This window comes from Varroa destructor, unplaced genomic scaffold (genome assembly GCF_002443255.2).
Source record: "Varroa destructor unplaced genomic scaffold, Vdes_3.0 BEIS01000007.1, whole genome shotgun sequence".
Taxonomy (NCBI): Eukaryota; Metazoa; Arthropoda; class Arachnida; order Mesostigmata; family Varroidae; genus Varroa; species Varroa destructor.
In genome coordinates this window covers 7060003-7074800 of record NW_019211460.1, presented here as the reverse complement: position 1 = coordinate 7074800, position 14798 = coordinate 7060003, and the positions used below count along the sequence as shown (strand labels likewise).

The 14798-nt window shown below is 40.1% G+C and overlaps 1 protein-coding gene across 7 annotated transcripts; it reads right to left on the bottom strand.

The window, feature by feature from the left end:
• Positions 1–633: 633 nt before the first annotated feature.
• On the bottom strand, positions 634–13977 carry Zip99C (Zinc transporter Zip99C). 7 transcript variants are annotated; one of them, XM_022814778.2, is made up of 11 exons: positions 12935–13975; positions 7798–7897; positions 7206–7330; positions 4225–4329; positions 3886–3998; positions 3378–3558; positions 3048–3130; positions 2808–2906; positions 2420–2508; positions 1871–1966; positions 634–1575 (listed from the first exon to the last, which is right to left on the bottom strand). In XM_022814778.2, the coding sequence occupies exons 2-11, from the start codon at positions 7827–7829 to the stop codon at positions 1500–1502; spliced, it is 999 nt and encodes a 332-aa protein (XP_022670513.1). In that variant the 5' UTR covers positions 7830–7897; positions 12935–13975; the 3' UTR covers positions 634–1499. The 7 variants fall into 7 exon arrangements, with proteins under 7 accessions (XP_022670513.1, XP_022670511.1, XP_022670507.1 ...); XM_022814776.2 differs by having other exon boundaries at positions 7798–7987; positions 12887–13974; XM_022814772.2 differs by having other exon boundaries at positions 7798–8345; positions 12935–13974.
• Between the last annotated feature and the right edge of the window lie 821 nt (positions 13978–14798).

Below are 14798 nucleotides of genomic sequence, written 5' to 3'. Positions count from 1 at the left end.
CAGAAGGGTGGGAAAGTAGATTAAAACGAAATTGCGTAGTAGAAATGTTTGCCTGTCTGTTTTTTTTCCTGCGTGAATATTCACGAGTTTGTCTGAGCGTCTGCTGCAACATTTGCGTATGAATGTGAGTACACGCGACCCAACGAAGTACAAACTGGCCTGGTCTCGCTACAGATCTACCTCGTTTCGTATCTAAAACGCTTTACCTAAACAATGAATTGGGAAAAATGTTGTATTTAAGTTGGACTACTTGACATCGGTTAGTAAAGCCAAACAGCTTGACAAACCGTGATAATAACAATGTGTTTATTATGTATTCGTTTATACAAGAAAACATATTACCCTGGAGAATGGTCGGAGCCATGATCTGCTTCTCTGATAACGCACAGTCCCCTCTTGAGTATTTGCTTTACCGACTTAGGTTCTTAGACACGCTAGAGTGTTAGCTAATACTGTTGAAGATGGGTCTTGCAACTTCAGAATCCCGGTCAGAGTATATAGTACTATAAGAGAGAATTACGAACAAATCTTTTTTTTTTTTTTTTTTTTTTTTTACGATATTCGGTAATACTCTGCCGTGACAATTCTACCTTGATGATAATGATCAGGAAGTATGAAAAATTCCATTCTATATTGATTTAAATATTTCTTCAAAATAACATTTATTATATTAATACTTAGTGGTTTAGAGTATTTTGTTCTGTAGTAGTCACGCATATATATATATATATATATAATAGTTCGACTATGGAACTTAAATAATGTGTGTAGCCACGTTTATAAACTGTACATAAAAATATATATTATTATGTTTAATAATAGTTTTTTTTTAATACTAATCATATTACTAATTCATAAGAGTTAATTACTGCTCTCAGAGTGTTTCAGTGTTATTCAAAGCTAAAACTGTATAATCTCGCACAAATTTGATCAGAACATATTAATTCAAATACAATACCCTGGTTCTAATAGGCCAGGACTTTACTCAACGTTTCATTACAGGAGACTTGTTCAGTATATAATAGTAAATATTAGGTTCGATGCTTTTTTTGCAGAACAAATAAATAAGAATGACCCTAACACTAGAAATATACGTATTCACGATATAGTTCGACGTAAGATTAAGCTCTCCTTGAGAGACGCTGCAATAGATAGGACAAAAAAAAAAAGTCGATCCCTCGAAACAAGGAGAAAAACCAAAGAACTTGCGAAAGCTTCATTTTTCGAACGGCCTGAGCTAGAGACAGACATACGGTGTTACTTTTGGCAGCAAACGTAGACATGGCCATACTTTTCACAGTTTCCTCATCAACTGAGCGAGTTCATCCTTCGCTTTTCAAGAGATAAACTATGTACGTTTATGTGAAGATGGTCAAATTGATCACATGGGGCAAAGTCGGCTGGTATCTGGAGCTGAAAAGTCGCTTCATGGATTGAATATACGAATTTGTGAAAAATTCTTTGGGTGTGAAGTTAGACAGAGTTCTCAGAAAATAAGTTCAGTGCATTAGTAACTGAAGAGCGGCCATCAGAGCGACTCCGAGGAACACGCAGACGAACTGTTTTAACGATTCCCTGAAATACCGAAGAACAACCTCCAGCTTACACAATTGGATTTAGTGACGATCAATAGCCGCTTTGTAAAATAACGCACCGCGCCATATTTCGGCTCTTTTTAAGCGTACAAACTCTAATTTATGAGTATTAGCGCTAAAATTTGCAATCGGTTCTCTCTTGCATATGGTCTTCACTATACAAATGCATTAGACGCCATCCGGGGCCGTCCTGTGATTCTATTTGGAACTCGCCTTAAACATACCCAGCCTGGCTTGATTTCCACTTAGTTCATGTAATTTACCGTATAACTTACCCCGGGTTGCGCTCTTTTAACAGTTCAGGTAACACTCCGATCAGGGCTATGTTGATAAAGCCCCCTGCCGTAAATGGCAGAATCCACGAAGTACAGCTGTCAACATTGATTACAGTTAGCAACAAGCTAATGTACCGTCATATGTGACAATACAAAAAACAAAACCATATGGTAAAAATGAACATTAATAAATCACTCATATACTTTTACGGTTCATAATACATTGAAGGTCTAATTATAGTGCCAAAAAATCTGGCCAGTCCGTAGTTCGATGGCGGCTGCTATGGATACCAATCAGTAGACGCCAGGTTGCGGAACGGTAGGGTATTCGCATTCAACTAATCTAAAAATGATCATAATCCTAAATTTTAATAGTAATATATTTGCGTTAGTTACCACATTTTCAATGTACTACTAGAGGGTGTACACCTTGGAGACAAAAGAAAAAAAAAAAAACCACAACAGCGGAGAGTGTTTGCTTGTCATACGGTTTCACACTCTGAAACCGGCAATGTTTTTCCATCGATTAATGTTCGTATTGTACATTACCTGCCTAACGACTCGACTCGCTCAACGGACAAGGCAGCTATGGCCCCAAAGACGCCGACAGCCGCTGTGCTTAATTGGGCACGAGCCGCCTATAAAGAAAACACCCAACATTTGTATCACTGGACCTAGGTCACTTCTGCGCCCTTTAGTGAGTAGGCAAACACGTTGGTACTACATCATCCACAAACATTTTTAGATTCCTACGTAATCTCCATAGTCATGTAACCGACCTACTGACATGTAATCTTGCAAAGTGAAGCGAATTTAGTTTATTTAGAAAAAAAGGCCGCCCGTAACGCAGGCCATGCGTCGAACATCCTCCGACGACAACACCAAATTGAACTGAGTTTGGTGTTGTCGTCGAGCCGTTTGAGAGGAACTTACTTACCTGCCACCGTGAGAAACCCGATTTAAGCAGTATAGCGAAGTCCCCGACCTCATGAGGAATTTCATGTAGCAAAATTGCAAAGGTGGTAATCAAGCCGACCTGTTTCGAAGTGTATATAATCGCGGTGATTATTTAAGAACAATTATTATTATTTAAGGCTTTTCACCAATCAATAGAAAATGTCTAATACGTATCTGTAAATATAGCCATGGCTATAGTTTATTCAGTTTGAATACATACCCTTATTCCTGCCAAAAAACTTCCTGCCACTGCGAGTCCGTGACTGAAGTTATCGATGCTGTTTGCAATAAGGTTTAAATAACCTGCAAAACATATAGCATATCACAATTAGCCTAATCAGGACAAATAAATTGATTCGCTTGAAGTTCCCGTGAACATGTGCGCTGAGAATAACTTGTCATTTTGATTTATTTTTACAAGTCGTTATGGTAAGATATAGACTATTTTTGCGTACGGTTTTAGCAGGCTGAAAATACTCGTCCCGTTCTTGGCTGGACGAACAGTAATACATCACTCTATGTAATGCACAGGAGTAGAAGAAGGACAAACCTGAAACGTGAATGAGATCTGAGCTATCGTTCCTAGGCCTCGTCTTGTTCGAGGGAACTGACCCGTTGCCATTAAGACGACTGTTATTTTTATTAACGTTATTCCCGTAAACATCGACCTTCCCGTTACTGTGTATTGCATGATCGTCGTCCTTTTTGTCTTCACCTAACTCGTATTCTTCCTAGAACAGATGAACCGTTTGGTCGGTTAAATCAATATGTATAAGCGCAAAGGTTTAATTTAATAGTGCCAAAAGTTGAACCATAGGCACGTACGTACGTACGTACGTACGTACGTACGCACGCAGTATATAAAAGCGACAACTGTGAGGCAGGCGACAGTAAATGATCATTCGTTTAAAGAAAATCACAGATGAATAGGAAAGCGGACGCGATAACTGCTACTGTTGGAAGATAATATAACATTGATATTTTTTTCTTCGACGTTCAAGCTATGCATGTAAGCCGGATCATAAGCAGTAACAAAAGCGACAGCTATCTCGATTGACCTGTAAGCGTTGGTGTGCAGCGAACAACAGTTCAACCAGGACGAACGTAAACAATCCCACAAGGGTCCATATTCCGGAAGCGCGCAGGGCAGACTCGTCGTCCGTGTATCCACCTAAGCAGGACGTACAACCCGCAAACACATACGTGCTAGTTAGGTTAGCAGTGCCAGATATGTAAGCGCTATTATCTAACTATTTGACGTACGCAAGGCGCCATTTATGCATGACACGGTTTCACAGGTACGTCTGATGCGAGTTGCACGTTTAGAAAAACAAAAACACACATATATATATTTGTGTGTGTGTGTGTGTGTTTAATGAACTCGATCGGTTGCATACCTGTGTTTTTTAATATTTCTACCGATTCGGGAAGAAGATGAAGGAAGACGTCACCGAGCAGCCCGCCAACAGCGAACCCGAGTAGTAGCCGAAGTGTACCCCCACCTTAAAGTGAACAGTTCAAAGGGGGCTGTGTCAATTGTGCATTTACACACAGCGAATTGTTAGGAGTAGAACGACCCTTAGAACTGTGCAATTTTTTTTCAAACACATATATTAATTCCACATTAATGATTATAACCGCTTATACTGGTATAAGAGAAGATAACATCGTTTCGAGAAATTAGGAAAAGGCAGGAAGGTCTTATGCCATTGGACACATTGAGTCGCGTTTAGATAGCTGTCATTGTCAGTCTGGATGTCGTATAGTCATAAACGACAAGAAAAAGGTAAAACCGTATCTAAACTTCCGAAAATTGCAGATGCACTCAATGCATGAATATAGAGACCCATTTATCTCTCTTAAAATTTAAATTACTAGCCAATATGAATACATGATATATAATGATATAATATGTGATATTATAGAATCTTCTGGGATCATATATGATGTCACATTTTTAAAGTAAATCTGAGAAATACCTATGATGGCAGTTAGGGCTCATTATATCGATATCTTCTTAGCTCTTGTTAAGCGAACGTAAATAGTGAACGACACAAAATAACCGACTGAAGAGATAGCATTCTTCTCGAGGAAACGTATCAAGCAGCCGCGTTCAGCTAATATACTCAAATGTGAATGATGACTGCCACGTGGGTCAGACGACGTCCCGTAAATTTAGCTTTCTACTGAGCTTAATTTTGTGTTTTTGCTAGCTAGTTAAGGTAATCGACTTCGAGTCAGACGTTAAAATCAGACCAGCTACCCTAATAGTATGTCGCCGCGCAACAAGATGTCTGCCGCGTTTCTGCGATCTTGTTTTGAGCTGTGTCTCGGATTTAAAATAAGCCGCCGTTGCGTCAGCCGTAATTAGGCGCATCACGCGACTGTGTACGAGCATATTTTATAAACGTTAGGAAAGTACACTATAACAAAAGACCTGTAATTTCGAAGATCTAACTTTACCTATTTCATCAGAAGGTTCAGATTTATCCACACAAGTAAATAGTCGAAAATATGGCTCGATCAAATAGTTTTCACATGCCTGATTTGTGTGCCAATGAAATAAGACAGATGTTTTTCTCAATTCGATTGCCCCTCTTACCAGTAGTGATCTTTTCTCCATCTAAACATCTAACTTAGATTTTTATATACTTTACAGAGTATCGTTTAGCAAAGCTGATTCTAGCTCCAACTTTTCCATGGAAATAAGGTTAAACGCCTTTAATATTTTGCTTACTAGATCTTACATATATAGATAAACATATAACTTTCATATATGAATCAATGGAAAAAGTGCTTATGGTGGGTTTGGTAGCTCTTGAAGGACTAAAATGGAATTGCACAGATATCGTAATCGATCTATTTTAATGGAGCTGCAGCATGTTTCAATAGTTCTGAACCACCACGGGCACCTTTGGGTAGGTGCCGACAATCATTTTAGCACCTACTAGAATAGGCCCTATCAAACGAAACACCATAGTTACGCCTAAATGTTGCCTATTTTACGTCCGCCATGGCTGTTAGCGATTGCTTGACCCTAATTACACCGGAATAAAACTGACACAACATTTAATATCTGAGCTGCTTTTTTAAGTACTCTTAAATCTTACTAAGCACTTATGATCTATCTATTCTATATATCGTTTGTCGCATTGCCTCAACTACGTTATCGCTAGAAAAGTTCTGCTGCTGAACTATAATAGAAGATGAATAGTAAATACCGCGACTTTCACGAACGTATCAGCGTACATCTTCGAATCGAGTCGACTACCGTTAATAGAAATACAAAATAAACGATAAGCCTCATAATTACTTAAGAGGGTCCGAACAAAAACCAGCTTCGCTGCTCTGGCAACGCTGCACGTATTGTAGCATCAGTGCGTAACATAGCCAAACGTTTGCCCTCTACTGGGCAGTGTTTAGTTGTCAGTGCAATTTTCGCCCGGACTGTCATTTGGTCAGCAATGGATGCCGGGTCTTCTCTCATCCAAGCGGTGTGGAAATCCTCGTATTAGTGAATAGGTGAGCAAGACAATGGCGGTGATTGGGTAAATGGAATAAACATATTCTTCCCCGATCACAGGAAGATGGAGGCATTCGTACTTCGTTGAGTCAGTGAATAGAGGATGTGGCAAACTATTAGCCAGATGTAAATTTATATGTCAGGTTTGCGCTACACTTAAAGGTAGACCTGCCGATTAGTGACTGGTCGCCCTTCAAACTATAATCGAGGAAGAAGGGCCGTTATTTGTTAACTCAATGCAGATACATAGGTGCATGTAATTAAAATGTAAGTATACTTCATATGCAGCATACTACCCTCGGCATATAATGTCCGTATTTAATCTTACTTTTTTAAATCCACTGTTCTTTTCGTTAAGGTATCGACACTCGTATATGAATGAACTCGCACATACACGGCCTTAAAGATAAAAAAAAAAACAGACTTTTTCAATGATAGCCGCAATATTGATATATTTGTTTGTCGCCTTTATTTGGCAGCGCATCCAAACCAAGCATACATTTTCAAGGCCATCTATGATATATCGAAATGGTTTCGCTTTTAATTACAAAATTTTAGGTACAGCTGAGGCTATTGGGAGGCTTTATCTAGTGACTATTTGGGAAATATCTAGTGGCCACTCGTGAAAAGCTTTGGCAGCTTTTTTTTTTGTTTTTTTTTTTTTTTTTTGCCTCAAAAAGCCTAACGACGTGTCTTGCCAGAATAAACACTCGCAAATAGGAATGTTAACATAAACATACTAACTAAGTTATAAAACCTACGTCTATGACACACACACAAAAAATAACGAGTCGGGATTGATATCGTATGGCTAACTATTACTAATTCGTTTGAATAGAGAGTTGCTAGACGCACCAGTTTCACTATTTTCCCGTAGTCGAAGCCCCATTTCCGGCGGAATGATTAATAGAGGTAAAATTCCACTCAGGCCGATCATACACGTGGCCCCTAAGGTCAACAGCCATGTTAATAGACTTCGCCTTCATGGTCGTAGATTTCAATGTCCAGCATCATGGGAACGACAATTCGTACACGACGAATAAGCATAACATGAAAAAAATGAAATAAAATACACAAAAAAAGTAAGGACATACTGAAGGCCCATCTTCTGCTTAGAGTTAGAAATGTGTGTTTTTTTATACACAAGAAAGGCGATTTGTACACCGACTCGAAACTGTTGGCAGCAATAATCAATTTTAAACTTGGATACGCTGGAACCCCTATAAATCATCAGCAACAACATCGAGTGTTACTATTATCCAATCAGTCATTTTCCACTACTAATTACAGATTAGAATTTTTTTTCAAGTAATTTAAATGAGACAATTAGTAAACTATTCCTCGAAGTGACGGAACCTCTACATGTATCATCGGTAGCCAACTACATTTACATAGACAACCAGTAAGTCCTTCTATGTCTGTTCCATCTAAAGCTTATGACACTGACCTGTCTTCTATGATGATTTCACTCGAATCCATAACTGTGCACCTCGTTAGCTCTTGGTTCGCGAGTCAGATAGCTACTGTGGCAGACAGCCAGGGTGGGCCTGAAAAAGTTTTTAGTACGTGCCTGCTATCCACTCTGAGATTTTTATGCCGCTGGTATATTGAACACTCCTTGGACGTGGCCCCGTCAACTGTAATAGATTATTATTCATATATTGTTGATTATTTGCCCAGCATGCAGCGGTGATGGACGAAGGGACAGCACGTTGCCTGGTCTTCCCATCCGCTAAGAGTGTTTAGCGTCAAAGAAGTTAGCTTGGGGGGGTACATGAAACTGCCCGGGAGCGCATGAGCACAATCGACGATCCGAATATCCAGAACCGAAAAACGATCTCCGCAAGGGTTCAATACACGAATGCGATAAGGGTGAACATTTGGGCGATGTCGTACGTGCCAAACGTAAAGGGCGCACATAACGCAAGTTGCTTGAATCGCCTGTCATCATACGGTCAAGAGGCTCTTTTCGACCTCCCTTGCCAGAAGCACATCCTTCCAGGAAAAAGGACCAGTACCATCTGGTATTAGCAGTACTGACTGCAATAGTGGTGCCTAGCTCTTCACGCCATTTCGTAGCCTGTACAGTCTGCTCGTCGTGGCCTAACAGTAGCTAAGTGTGCTAACGGGTTTGCTGCTTCAACAATAACAGCTTTGCCGTTGCACACCAAAAGGGAAAATGAGAGGATCGGCCCCACTTGGGGGAGTGGGATCCCCGCTGACTACGCCTGTAGCCGATCGTATTAGTTCATACGGTCTGTAGTGTAATTTTAAGTATAAGTGGCACCCAGAGGCAAATGTTACGAATAGCCCGCAGCCATTATCAATCGTGTATCTCTTTTGTAGAAATTTCTATTGCTGTTGTGCTTTAACTTATCACAAACCAGTCCGGTAGGTCCCTCCCTGAATTTCGTTCTAGTCCTTGGCAGGTTCACATAGAGACTGGTTCCTATGATTCCTAAAGCATCGTAGATTCTATTGAAAGAAGAGTGGCAAGCTAAATGCTGACTCAGGCGCCGATTTGTCATTGGCAGTTATGCACGTAGGCCAAAAATCGATAACGGATTACTTTTCTAGAATCCTAAACAAATTTCACGCTATTGCGAGTACCGGGAAAACACTGAATGGATCAAGTATCTTTCTTTTAGAAGAGGCGGGTTGGTTCGATCGCCTGGAATATCATATTCTCAACGCATTTGCTAGATGTCATGGCCTATAGTTCTATAATGCCCTGTTCACTGCCCCTGCCACTAAACTGCGCATAGAGCTTTAGGTAGAAATGTTATGTCTCTATTTTAGAAAGGACTTTTTGAATGCCGACGCAACACTTGTTATCAATTATTGTTATTGTTATTTCTATAGAATTGAGAGGATGCTGACATCGCGCGCCATCATCGGCCACACGAAGTCGATATTCACCCACGTGACGTTACGAGGCTAGTGAAGACTATTAAATGAAGCGTTGAAAATGGCTTAAGAGTTAGTTACTGTCTCATATGTAATTGTTTATTGTACGATCGAACTTCATACATCTAGACACTTCACCACTTAGTATATACTTCATCTGTCGACACAGACCTCGTTATGGAGATGGCCGATTTGCAATTTCTGTTTAATTACACATTCCTCATTTTATTCAGTGGTATTATATAGCTACTGGGATATAGGATAGTTGATATTTCCTTTTCGTAGATATATCTGCGTACACATATTGCGCTTCTCTTGTCTATTAGTTAATATGATGTCCTCGTGAAGAACAGTTTAAGATACCGGTGGCATATAACGCAGGTGCACCAACGTTTACCAGTGAGTCCTATAAGACACGGAAACTGTTTGAGAGATTCTTGGTAAGCCAAGCATGCTTACTTTAATCGAATAAGACAGAGTTTTTCTAACATAGTCCCAGGCGCAAGCATCTTCAATCTGGCCATGCTAAGGAATCAATTTCAGATTTAAAAAAGAGGTACGTTTTTCTTGCTGCCAGAGCATACCCGTCAAATGGTACGAAATTAATTTTCATCCGTTCAACGAGCTGCTTTTTTAGAAAATCATATTGAAACTTGTCAACATTGATTCCACTACCGAAAATGTTTTTAGTGGAGTTAATAGAAAAAAAAAACACGTTAAAAACTAAATTAAAAAATTGTTTTAAAAACGACCAACAAAGAACAATGAATCACGATAACAATGCTTTCATACATGACACATCTAAAAGATTTGGCTTTTGTTTGTCGTCACCCACCTGAGCCACCACCGCGCGTACGCATAAAGTGAGCAGGATTTTCTATTGCATATATATATATATATATATATATATATATATATATATAAATTGATGTTAATCTGAAAAAAATACTTCGAAAAAACTGACAATATAACCACTCAATATAAAAAGCTGTCTAAAAATTAAACAAAGGTAAACCTTTCCGCGAAAAAGACTGAAAAGAGCTCAATTTTGCAAACTGGGCCTAAAACCCAGTTCAGGTCCACTAGCTTTTCTGCCATAAAAAAATTAAATTTGATTAGCTATCCGTTATAGAAAAAGAATCAATTCTCTAGATCGTAGTCAAAGTAAATTTCAATCTTTTACTGAGCAAAATCTTCCCATACATTTACTGGGACCATCTCCAGGGTGGTTCTAGCGATTTTTGTGATCTATTGTGTGCAAAGGCTTTATTGAAATATTAGCTTGACAAAAAGGACAAAGGGCCAAAAAGGACTGGAAATATGGACGGAGGAGGTGGCAAGCATCGTCCCTTTTGAAGTTAATAAAATACCTTTCGCCCATTTCAAGCTAGAAAGTTTTGTGGTGAAAAATGTCCCATAGGAATGCTGCGGAACTTTTCTACGGTTTATTTGTGACACGTGTTTCAAAGACGTATAAAGGAAGTAGAACGATTTAATTATATTGTATGTAGAAGCCATACGTTAAGATGAGCAGTCTTTAAGGTCAGATATGTGTGGCAGTTAGCTATACTCTTTTGGATATGTTCGAAACGTTTTCTCATAGATAAGTAAAACAACTATTCGATTTCGTGTACTTTCAGACGCTTCCTCTAACGTTTGCTAATGGATTGTTTGCGACCAGCAAAATTGCAGATTCATTATTTTTGCAGGTAGTAATAAGTTACGATACCAGCACTATCTCCTACGCCGTACACAATATTGATATTGCTTTGTCAAAGGATGAAACTTTCTGACGCGGACCATATTCAAATGTGATACGGATTATGTGTAAGGTGGAAGTAATCTTCCCTTGCCTTATCCTCTCCTGTAGATCTGCAGAGGCCTCCTAATTCGCTATTCAAAATAACATAAATTGCAGATATTTACTTGAAAACAATGTTTTTTTTTTTTTTTTCCTTTAGATATCGTTTAATTTGTGGACTTTTGTTTCTTGTACAAAAATTAATGATGATCCTAATGACCTATTATCGCACCACTGTCTTGATTGCAATTTTATCTTATGGGTGAATTAATTAATGTTTTATAATTTCCGCCGTCCGTGTAGAAAACGTATGGATTTCTTTAATGCTCTTAGATATTCTTATATAAATTTCGAATCATATTGCAGATTGCCCTTTTTTTTTTTTTCACTCGAACCCAGGGCTTTTAGAGTTGAGACCAAGATACCTTATTTTTGTTCTCTTTCCCTCCATATTATACAGCAGCTGAACGTTGCTTGTAGATCAGCTTTTCTGAATTGTATAATTAGTATAATATCGTTTTTAACTGTAATAGAAAAATCGATAGGAACTACTATATTTGAATTAATTGAAATCATATGAAGCAAGTTCAAGCCGTGGCGTTTTCTGTACTGAGGAAGTTTGGAGCGTTGTTGGCCAACTTTAAGTTATCAGGCTATCGGAACTGTTTTGTTGATTGCCGGATATCATTTGAAAAATACAATAGTAGTAGTTCAGCCCCGACGAGTTTGGAGCGCCATTTATAGGGAACAAATAAAATAAGTTATATTAAACACTGTTATAATAATTACACTCCTAAAAGTAGTAGTAAACTATGTTTTTTTTTTCTTTTTGCTAAAAACGAATTCAGGATTCAAGGACAAGGATATCTACAAACTGCTTCCAAGGGCAAATACAAAAGCCTGGCGACGTCAATAATCTGAGAGATAAGCATTTCGACCCCATATCAAAAGCATATCAAGACACACCACAGCTCCCCGGATATCGAATTGGAGCTTCCGTTTCCGGGGCCGTCTAACTTCCCAGACTCTGATACCATAACCCTTATATTATAAACAACGACTCTTTTTACGTGTTCGAACTATATATGTTTCCTTAGACGCTACTATAGCAAGCGTACGTTTTAAGGAACAATTACGAAACTTACTTTCGGGCTTTTCGTTGTAAGAAATAGCTTTGAACAAAAACCGCTCCTACGAAAATTAACTGAGAGCGTCACAAGGCCAAGCATTACACCGATACAACCTTTGGGTACCATAGGTCTCTTTCAACGCTCGCGAATAGGCAACACATCTCCCTAACCAACTGTTATTGAAATTAGCTGGTGACGACGATTGGTTTGCACTACGAATAGGCATCTAAATTAGGCGTTGCCTGACTCAGACAGCGCATTGCATGAGCGATCAGCTGGTTCTCGATTGTAGTACTACGTCGTGCGCGTGCAGTGCCAACAGTTGTCCTGCTCACCTGATAAGCGTGAGACATGACCGAGGTTCGTACTGAATAAGCGACACGTTTCGATTTTTCAGTAGCACGGATCCAAACAATGGGAACAGCGATGTATATTTTCATTCGTATTAGCGTACGATTTTCTTCTATTTTTCCTACTGAGTTACATTTTCAGCGGGTCCTAAAGCTAACGCTACTCAGCTGTCCCGAGGTCCGTCATAGAATGAGCAGCCGAATGTCGGCTATTGAAGAAAAAAAAAAAAGGGATTAACTAAAGACGAAGCCAAAAAGCAAACTTTTGATACCCTGCGTCCAATACAATAATTCCTTCACAAAATACGAATGTGTTCTGTGGTGATCAAATATTGCCGCGTGTCTTACCTAACGACTCCACATATGATATTGGCTACATGTATCACTAACACTCACTACACTGAGCCCGGGCGTCGTTCGCATTTTGCTTCTTGGTCACGGCCGGCATTGCCGTGTTAACATTGTTATAGATGGTTACATACGTCGTCCGATGTTTCTGATCTGTCCTCGGATCTCTCAGCAGGGCCGAGGACACAGCGTGGATATTGTTGATGTTTTCGTGTTTCCGGCGCTAGTCAGAGGATCAACCCGGTTTCTCGCACGCGAAGCTCAAAGGCGCTCAATCCACTGTGACAGGCTGCGCAGGGGATTAACCACAAACACATACGATGTCCTTTGCCATACTATTTTGCCTGTGTAAAGAGGCAACGCTAGAACCCACACCCAACAGATACCCCACGCTCTGCGCTTGCCGCTACAGACTTTTGAGGCTGGGTTTCCTCAACGCTCAATGCACGACTAGAAAGCCGTCGGAACAATATCGCGGCAGTATGTGCAGTAGCTCTAGTCTCTGCCGGGGGATTCTAGAGCTGATAGAAGCTGCTGCTGCTGCTGCTACTACTGCTACTGCTACTGCTGTTGGTGGTGGTGGTGAAGCAAAGGCACTTATGAAGAGTACAGCTCACAATGATCACTTAAACCAAGTAGCGGCAAGCCACGGCAAGCATGTAAAGATCGAGCCTTTGGGCCCATTGCCTGTCGCTGAGCAGACTCTAATACATAAAGAACGCCGGCTGTGTGACGTCGGTTCCTCTATGGATGCGTGTCGGTGCGCTGGTCCATCGGTCGACGAGAGCCATTCAAGAAGACAGGCTTGCTGCCCAAATAGCCAACGGACGGAAGAGTCTGCCGCCGAACTCGCACGAGAGTACCCGCGATCAGCTGCAAAACTGAGAGAGTAAGAAGGACTGGCGAGGGGACGAACAACGTGTCGAGTAAGAGACGAAGCGGCCAACGTTCGACCTGCGCTGGCCGTAGCTGGGCGATGCTGCGACTGGCCAAACGAAAGAAAAAAACGCATCGACTATAATAACGCTGTCAGTATTAGCGTACACTAGCGGAAACGTGGAAAACAATCAATGACTAGCCTACTTGGTCCGCGCGGATTTTAATGGATAGTTCTCGTCATGCTGGTGGTGACTTCAATGATGATGAGGTGAGGGAGGCTGGCTGATGGGGCGAAGGGATTGCCAAATAAATAGGAAACGCTGGCGCCCTCTTTGGCATACGAAGTAAGCTTGCGCGGATAATCTACAAACTCAATTATAATAAGAGCTGATTCAAGTTCGATTATAGCAATTGAAAGGAAAATGAGACTAGAGAGTCATTTATATGCAAAAATTTAACAATGTACACATTGTAAAAAATAACTAGGTTAAAAGTAAGTAAAAATTCGGGCAATTTTTCTCCATTATGTACGTCACAATTAAACGAGCATACCTCTTCCGTTTGGAAACGTTTTCCAGTTCTTCTGTTAAACCGATCGCGGTAACGATGCAATCCTAGACAGTTCTAAAGGGTTAGACATAACCCATAAAGTGACCAATAAGAGGTGCTATCCGCTGGATAATTGAATTAAAATACTACAAGTAAAATAACGGCAAAACAAATACCTTTCACTATCTACTAACTGTAACATTTGCATTAGTGCATGTGAATTTATAAAAAGTTACACGTTTGCGTCTGTCGAAAGTCAGGCCGAAAATATACACCCTTAAGGTTATCGGATTTGGCCGCTTTTTGCTATGTAAGGCAAGTACTTCTTTCCTTAGAAAAACGGTCGCAGACTGACGTTAGCAGTATTTCGTTTCTCTTTCGATTCTTCTCACTTAAGAACAACACGCCACCACCGTTAAGGTACACGAAGACAACCTTCAGCGTCGTCCGCGCTGATACGTCTCCAAATGGTACAAATGTACAT